This window comes from Panicum virgatum, chromosome 2K, assembly GCF_016808335.1.
Source record: "Panicum virgatum strain AP13 chromosome 2K, P.virgatum_v5, whole genome shotgun sequence".
Classification (NCBI taxonomy): Eukaryota; Viridiplantae; Streptophyta; class Magnoliopsida; order Poales; family Poaceae; genus Panicum; species Panicum virgatum.
The window spans coordinates 21,986,734-21,996,076 of NC_053137.1; the positions used below are offsets into that span (position 1 = coordinate 21,986,734).

Here is a 9,343-nt window from a genome sequence, read left to right on the forward strand (position 1 = left end):
ATTTGCTAGACGAAACATTCCACAAGACAGCAACACCTTTTATATTTTGTTTTTGTATTTCTTCTTCTCCATTAATATATGGTCCGGCAGTTTACTCCCGGCGTTGTTTTTTTTTCTTAAAAAAAAAAGAAGAACCCAGTGCAAGTGAAGTCAGGACAAGTGACATAACTTGCTTGGACGAAGCTTCTATTGTTCAACCTCAATTTCTTTCCGGAGAATATATTATCACCGTCAGTCCCATTCAAATTTGAGATTTCCGTCTCTCGTACGTAGTAACTGCATTCTTGTTGCCGCGATGCCCTTACTTTTGTTGCCGTGACATGACCTGCTCCGCATGGCTGCTGGCGTTTGCGCGCGCGTGAAAGTAGGCACGGGAAATTCGCACGGCCCTTTCGGTTGTCGCGTGTCCGGCAATGCTGCTGTTTTGTCCACAGAATTATAAAAAACAAATTGTCAATCCGGAAGGAATAAGGTAGACCTGAACCAAGACAAAGGCAACCGGACAAACCAATGCCGACCAGACGACCAAAGACGTCGTAAACTGCGCGAGAGGCCTGCAGGCAGGCCGTGCCCAAATCCGGCTAATTTCGACGCGTTTCCTCGGTTTCTGCTTGCCGGGAAACTCGTTGATTCCTTCCTTTCTCATTGTACATTTGTACAGCACGCACTTCAGGTGGATTTGATTTGCTAGAGCTAGCTGATTGCTGATGTGAGTGCGTGGAGAGAGTGAGAGTGGAGTGAGAATCAGTCACTTTATTGAATAGTGCGGGCAATTCACCGTGCATTCACAAGAAAACGAAAGAAACGAGAGCGTCGATCACTTTACGACTTCAAGTCAGTCGCCGGCCAGGATAATCACTAAGCATGATCGAGTAGAGTGGGTGCCTATTGCATTGCCTATAACTTTTTTGATAAGGAAGCTTTATTACTAAATTTTTTTAAAAAAAGCGTTACATCGAGTTAATATAAGATCTTAAAATACACTTCGAACCTATGTATATATAGCTAGCAGCAGGATGCACACAGTCTAGCTTTGGAAAAATGAAGAAAAAAACAAGTACTCTAATGACAATCAACCTCTATGGACCCCATATGGGTAAAATCTGGACCACATGTGCCCATTGTAGTGATTACCTATCACTTTCACCTAAGAATTACCAATGATATCGTTATTTGCAGCACTAGCCATGCTCCTTGTCGACGAATATTTGTCTCGGTAGATATATTTGGTACGTTAGACCCCACGTCGGGTAAGCTTTATTTATGTCCGGTTTGAATCTTGTATTATCTCGGCAAGTTGCATCCATAGAGGCAAAATGGGTTTCCACGCAAAGCGCCACTCTGGCCTGAATAGTCTACTTGAAGATGAGGGATGAATGGAGGTGGTAACAGATCATGATCTTAGTGATCTTTTCACAATCCAATTTGGCCTTATATATTTTTGGCTCTAAATTGTATAAGATTATAGCCCGATCTTTTAAGGCATTTAGATTATCTAAAGTCAAATTTCAAGACCCTTTTATCACCCTAGGGAGGAGAGCTGGTGAATTTGGATGGTTAGTTCCAATCCAACTATCAGAAATTTATGAGGATCAGTACAATCGAAAATTGTCAAAAGTACAAGTAATATAGATTCTCTCTTAAACATTCACTCTTAGTTCTCTCCAAAAGTCAAATTAGGGATTGAGGCTAAAAATCAAACTCCTAGATGAATTTCCTCCACCAACTCCTACCACTAATTCCCATGATCCTTCCCATGCAATCGAATAAAGATTATTAGGATTTCACCATATCCAATCTTTTCACATTGTATTAGAGACATAAACCAATGTTTCTTGATTCTTGATCAGCCTACACCTTCCACTTGCTGGAGATCAATCTCTATAATCTTCCTTAGGGTATTGCATCTAATTTTGATGTTCTTCCTGGCAAAGATAACATTAGAAATTTTTTTTAATTTTACCTAACGGATTTCTATCCACAACCCGTAGGGGTAGGGTTTGAATTGTTCATAGAGGTGAGGATGTGTGCGTTGTGAGTATCTGAATTATATCGTATAATCTTAAAAAAACCACCATCGTGTAACTTGAAAACACAGATCATGGCGGTGGTGCAGGCTACAAGCGTCTGACAGTCTACAGAGAAGCGCATGGCAGCTGGAACAACATGTCGTGGTGTTGGGGCCGTCCATGTTGCCATGCCCGTGAGCCAACACCCCTCTCCCTCTCGGCTCATGTCATATGAAGCTCACAGCTAACCAAGATCTTGGACCTAAATTAACCTAATAGGTTTGCATCCATGACACTACAGTTGGGATATGATAAGACACGACAACTGGGGTACAATCATAGAACGAAAAGCCGGACCGGTAATTGAACCGCTCAAACTACTAGTTGAACGTTGTTCACTATTTATCAATATAATATGAATTTATCATGACCTATATATCATATATGGAAAACAATTTATCCAAATATAGAACATATGACATAATATATGAGATAATAAATTAACATGATAATAATACCGCAGACCTGCAGTGGTCTATTGTCCAAAGTTCTAAACTATTGTCCAATTAATCACTGGTTCTTGGAAAACTGGTCCAATTGTTCACTGGTTCAAAGGAAAATCGTTCGGTTCAACCGGTTCGATCTAGTTCAATTGCATGACATCGTTTGGTATGAACCGACCCGATTGTGTCACCCGTTCATGGTTTTTCCAGTCCAATAGTGAACCAGGGTCAGGTTTTTGTTTTATTGGTACAATGTGAACATAGTAAGTTGTAGTCTACAAAGATTATTGATGAGAGTAGCAAACTAATGAACATTTATATCATCACTAGTTCTTTTCGTAACTACCTCCTTTGTGTTCGTTGTTTATTAAACACGTTCAAGACGTCCACCGCCACGTAATATGTTTTTTTTCATCAGCTGAAGTTTACTGTGAACATACACTTGAATGATGCATACATACTATATATGTAATATGTTGAAAACAGCGGTCCGACCAATGTTTGCCTATACTTATCAACGCGTCTGAGCTCCATCGAGTATACTACTACTTATCAAATGTGTTGTACTGATCGCAAATGCTACGTGGGAACGTATGCAATTGCGTGTGTAGGATCACATCAACACGCAATCTAATTAAGGTAGTACTCCCTCTGTCCCTTATTATTTGTCGTTTTGGGTGTGCGTGCTACAAGTTTGACTTAATTTATAAAAAATATGTGCAATATTTGTATCTTCAAATAAATTTATTAAAAAACTAAATTAAAAAATCTATCTAATGATATCAATTATGTATCATAAATATTAATATTTTTATATAAAATTAATTAAAGTTATTTTTCGGGAAACAAGAACGACAGTTATTTAGGGACGGAGGGAGTACATCGATTGCAAAAATCATAGTGAACACATCATCATCAAGGAAAGGAAAGCGACCCAAGGCCGGCCTGACGATCAATTGTCAACGAACGAGCAATGCAGTTTTACGCGTCTCCCATGTCAACTCCCGCGTGCTTGTGCTACGAGTACTAGTCCTGCCGCGCACGCGATTTATTACCCCATTGATGAATTAGACAGATGGTAAAATGTCAGAGCCTGTATTAATTGTAATCCTCTTATGTAATTATTCCTACACGAGTTACTGCATCAAAATTTGCTTACTTTTGCACAAACAAATTTGCATTATCCACAAGTAAACCACAATAATACTAGTACTCAACAATTCCTCTCAGAAACAAATTCGTCCCGGCTCAGGCTCGCCCCTGAACCAACCAAACACTTCAAAAAAAAAAAAGAGGATAGATCCAGCTCAACCCACCTTGTCATCGCAATCAAACACAGTAGGCAACTAGCTAGACCATACAGAATTTTACTTTTGAAAAAAGACATATACTAGATGCAGCACATCACACCGTAAAAACTCATAAATCGTAATCGAGCAGTCATTTATCTCCACCTTTCTACTACGACGCGTGAATTGAGAAAAGTAGGGGGGGGAAAAGACGGTGATTTTTAGGTACTGTATGATGAATGCAAGAGAATTTCCTGCGTGTTGGGCGGGTAGAAACCATTATATAAATGGGTACAGGGGCCCAGAGACGGCAGGCAGGTCTCCGACAAGCAAAGCAACCGGCCGCCGGCCGCCGTGGACAGCTCCAAGGCTGCAGGCCAAACGCACCAGGCGAAGCAGCTGCAGCGCGCGGGCATGGCTACAGCCACGGCCGGCACCTCCTCGCCGCCGACTCCGCACGCCGATGATTCGCCGGAGCCGTCGCTCCCCGGCGAGAAGGTGTACGTGGCCGTGGGGAGGGAGGTGGCCGAGTCCAGGGCCACGCTGCTCTGGGCGCTGCACAAGTTCCCCCGCGCCGCCTCCTTCGTGCTGCTCCATGTCTACTCGCCTCCCAAGCTCCTGCCCTTCCGTACGTCCCTCGCCCTCTTCTTCCACTTCCTCTTCTCCACTGCAAATGCAAAGGTCTTCCTGTTCACTGCTGCAAATGGAAAGGTCTTTTTCTTCAGACCTGAGAGTTCAGAAGATGATATCGTTAACTGTTTTCTCCTGCGAATCATTTGTTTCTGTTGCAGCTTCAATTAATGTGATTTTCACAATTCGGCTATCTATTTGCCAGCAATCAAGTATCTAACTGCTTCATGTCTGAATATTCCTGCAAATTTACCTGCGCTAGAGTTCCATGTGTGGCTATGTGTAATAAAGCCCAATTTAACTCAAAGAGAGGGTTGCCGGTTGCAGCGCTATTCGTATTAAATTGGGCTCCGTGTTGGAATAAAAATATAGTGATTTTCAGATTCCTGGTTCTAATTTTGATTCCAATTCCATGTATGAATGCACATGTTCTGATGTTTATGCTCCAACGTTGTGCGCAGTGGGTGCCAGGATTCCAGCTGCCCAGGTTGGGGAGCAGGAGCTAGCTGCATACAAGGAGATGGAGCTGCAAAGAGTCGATGTCAGTTTGGAACAATACCGACACTTATGCGCACAAGGAAAGGTCAGCTGCTCTGCTTCTCCCACACAATTAATTATGATAATCCACATTTTCATCCCTAGAAATGGAGAAACTGCAGAATAATCATTTGCAGCAAAAATGCACCGATGCATGATTTAATCACAGGATGTCACCAGATAATCTATCATGTTAACTCAATGCGCTGTACCTCTCACAGATACATGCTGAGAAGATGGTAGTTGAATCAGATGATGTTGCACAGGGACTAGTGGAGCTCATTTCTATGCATCATGTTACTGCGCTGGTTATGGGTGCAGCATCTGATAAGCATTACACTAAGTATGTGCCGAAGTTCTGAATGATATTTTTATTACAGCAACACTTCTATGTATGAAAACTATAGATAAGTGTTTCCTAATCATAGCGAGGACCCATGTATTTGAAAGGTTGTGGATTCGTACATATTCTTCAGAGAAATGTTGGTTTGTACTCTATTAGATAAACGACTAGCCAATGATTTACTTAGGAAGAAACTTCCATGTTTCTATTACTTTTCTAACTGTGAATAATAAGATATTCCCTAATTGTTCACTAAAAGCTAACTCCTGGTTTCAAGAGTTCAGGAAAATGAAGATTCCGAAGTCCAGGAAAGCACGATTTGTAGAACAGAAAGCAGATCCTTCGTGCAAAATTTGGTTTATTTGCAAGGGAACACTGGTTTGCCGTAGGTATGGTTCATGAGCTGAGGATACGCTTTAATTTGTGCTAGCAGTTACAATGACAGTTTCTAGGCTTCAGTCCATTTGCGTGTGTGAAATGAGTAAAAACCTTAATGTATTGATACCTTGATATGAATTTGATTTTTTTTCCCTCTACACTAGGAAAGCTGTTCAGCTTAGCCATGAAGAAATGCAGGAATGTAGACAAAGCTCTGGCGTCACACATTCTGTGGACAAATCAGCAAGTCTGTCAGAAATGTGGTGTGTTGCAAACACATGGCTATGCAAATCAATCGGGGAACAACGGATTGAAAGGACTATTTCAGACCCGTTCTACATCAGTAGGAAGGTAATGATGGCGCCGAAATTATGTCAAACTTAAAATCAAGAAACAAAGAAGCTACATTTATTAATTTATAAAGAAGGATTTGGAGGCTGGTTGGTAAATGATAGTCAGCATGCATTACTCATAGCATATCATGATGAAACAGTCAATGATTCGACTTGCACCTAAATTGTGCTCCATGATGAGAATTTGCTCGACAGATATACACTAAGACGATTTTTTAGATCATACCACTTTAGCTGGTAGTCTTGATCTCCAAATCAACTTCTAGAATTGCAGTGTCTTAACAGCATTGGCTTACCTAGTCTCATGCATCAGCAATATCTTAGTTTTGTATTTCCATAATCGACAAAATCATGATGTGCGAAATTAATCTCTTGCAGGACAATGTTGAAGAAACTAGTGAGTCCTGTGATAATTTCCAGCATATCCTGAGGGAGCTAGAGAGTGTAAAGCAAGAGGCTTATGAAGAGAAATGCAGACGTGAGAAAGCAGAAAGAGAGTTATTTGAGGCTTTACAGAAAGTAATTATCTTAATTTATAATTATCATTAACATTGCACTCACAATTTATCAGAGGACTTAATTGACTTGTATTGTTGTTTGCTAGCGAGGGTACTACCAGGAGTAATAATTTTTACTGTGCATGCAAAGTACTTTCAGAAACATAACTGTGGATTAAAAAGCTGGAGACATTACTCTGGATAAGTAGCGGCTACAGGCTTAAACTCTGAACAAAGTTCTTTATGTCTCACATTGAATTTCCTCAACAGGTACAAGCCTCTGAAAATTTGTACTTCCGTGAAATGAAGCAAAAGAATGAACTGGAAGAAAAGCTGATAACAATAATGGAAGAAATTGAGAGTCTCACAGTAAGGACTGATGAACTTTGTGCAAAACTTGAAGGGGAACGTGAGCAAAGAATGGTCCTGGAGAAGAGAGGTGCCCATTCTGACCGTATCATCAAGGATTTGATGTTGCAGCGTGACAAAGCGCTGAGAGAGACAGAAACGCTACGTGCGAAGAAAGGAGAGTCTAGTGCAACTACAGAGGGGATGATGCACATTACGGAGTTATCCTACTCAGAGATTAAGGAAGCAACTAATGACTTTGACCACTCAATGAAGATTGGAGAAAGTGTATATGGAACTGTATACAAGGGCTTTCTTCGGCACACCAACGTAGCTATAAAGAAGTTGAATCCTGAAACTACACAGACACAATCACAGTTCAGTCAAGAGGTTGAATTCTCAGTTCTAACCTCTAACCACTTGCCTTGTATAAACTGCATTTTGTTGTTTCAAGTAAATTATTGTCTTGCAGATGGTTAAAGTCTTTCTTGCTTCTTCTTGACAGGTGGAAATTCTCAGCAGGGTGCGGCATCCAAACCTTGTCACTCTTATAGGAGCATGCAAGGGTGCTCAAGCCCTTGTCTATGAATACATGCCAAATGGAAGCTTGGATGACCGGCTGGCTTGCAAAGATAATTCCAAGCCTCTTAGTTGGCAGCTACGAACCCGTGTCGCTTCTAACATTTGCTCTGCACTGATTTTCCTCCATTCTAATAAGCCTCATAGCATTGTTCACAGTGACCTGAAAGCATCTAACATTCTTCTCGATGGAAATAATATAGCTAAACTCAGTGGTTTTGGTGTAAGCCAAATATTGACTGATCAGTTCAAGGCCACAACTACTTTATACCGTTATACCCACCCAAAGGGTTCTTTTGTGTATATTGATCCTGAATACCTTATCTCTGGTGACCTGACACCCCAATCTGATGTATATTCTTTTGGCATCGTACTCCTACGCCTTTTAACTGGAAGATCAGGATTTGGTCTATTGAAAGAAGTGCAGCAGGCTATGGAAAAGGGTTGTTTGCAAGCAATATTAGATTCATCTGCTGGTGAATGGCCTGCCATGTATGCTGAGCAATTGGCTGAGTTAGGTTTGAGATGCTGTAAAATAAGAAGGAAAAATCGTCCTGACCTGCAAACAGAAGCTTGGACTGTACTTGAACCAATGTTCAAGTATGCTTCGACGATGCTATGTTCATTGTCATTTAAATCAGTGTCAGAAGACCTCGGTGGTGTGCCATCCTACTTCATATGTCCAATACTGCAGGTGAGTAGTACATTTTGCTTAGTGAATACAATTCCCTTCCTGTGATTCCCTATTTTTTACTGTAAAACATCTGGAGTGAAACTGGCCTTTAAATATTGCTTTAACTTTTCTGCTACGTTTATTATTCATAGTCATTTTACCAAAAAAAAAAATTGTATAGCCAGAATTTGATATTCAGATATTGTTCTACCTTGTTTCACCTTTGCATTTATGTGTTACAGGATGTTATGAGGGAACCTCTAATTGCTGCAGATGGTTTTACCTATGAAGCCGACGCAATAAGGGAATGGCTGGACAGTGGTCATCGGACATCACCCATGACAAACCTTGAGCTACCCCACCGTGATCTTTTGCCCAATCATGCTCTCCGCTCTGCAATTCAAGAATGGCTGCAGACAAATGGAGATTAATATGTCTGTCTTCTTGTCAGGCAACATAAAAGGTGTTTGGACGAGGGTGATTGATATTGGAATTTTGAGGATTTGGTTTAAATTTAGAATAAATCTTAAGGATTTAAACCAGATTCCCTCATACCCAACCATGGCCTTAGCAAGGAGATCAGTGCACTTGACATGTTATGCTTTAGGATGTGTTTCTGTGCTACATCATGTTAAATAGGCACTGCAACAAGAATAAAGAAATACACACAAGGGAAAAAAAATGCTTTCCTGTGTCGATCCATATACGCAGGTCTTTTTCGAGCTATACATGTAAGTAAAATAAAAATATAATGAACCGGTGCTTAATGTTGGACAGGATTGTACATAATGTAAACTGTTTTGGTGATCACCCTGTGGTGAGTTCTTATTCTGAATAATGGCAGACTGGCCATGCATACTGCTTGAGTGAATATTAAATATGGCAGGGACCTCTCTGGTAAATGGAAGCAAAATGACTGTCTCATTGGACTATAAACTTCATAATATCCAGTCCCTAAAAAAAATTCAATTTCATAAAGTCAAAATTTACGGCCACATATATATATTAGCATTCTAAACTTGTGCATATTAGAACTTATAGCCATTCCTGATATATCTTCCGTAGCAAATTGATATACTATGTGATCTGAAAATTTGGGAAAAAGATGTGAGAAAAGTACACGGGTAATTTAATATCACGATGACCTTCCATCAGTGTCAGAGAGGGAATAGGAGAGAATAGTGGCTTGTATTCCTCCAAACTC

The 9,343-nt window shown here is 40.5% G+C and overlaps 1 protein-coding gene across 2 annotated transcripts; it reads left to right on the forward strand.

Moving 5' to 3' along the window:
- The first annotated feature begins 4,064 nt into the window (after window positions 1–4,064).
- On the forward strand, window positions 4,065–8,995 carry LOC120671621 (U-box domain-containing protein 33-like). Of its 2 annotated transcripts, none has more exons than XM_039952011.1 (9): window positions 4,065–4,429; window positions 4,893–5,014; window positions 5,190–5,311; window positions 5,596–5,700; window positions 5,854–6,040; window positions 6,421–6,561; window positions 6,810–7,277; window positions 7,393–8,160; window positions 8,382–8,995. In XM_039952011.1, exons 1-9 carry the CDS (start codon window positions 4,216–4,218, stop codon window positions 8,568–8,570), a joined length of 2,316 nt encoding a protein of 771 aa, XP_039807945.1. In that variant the 5' UTR covers window positions 4,065–4,215; the 3' UTR covers window positions 8,571–8,995. The 2 variants fall into 2 exon arrangements, with proteins under 2 accessions (XP_039807945.1, XP_039807948.1); XM_039952014.1 differs by having other exon boundaries at window positions 4,114–4,429; window positions 5,589–5,700.
- The last annotated feature ends 348 nt before the right edge of the window (window positions 8,996–9,343 follow it).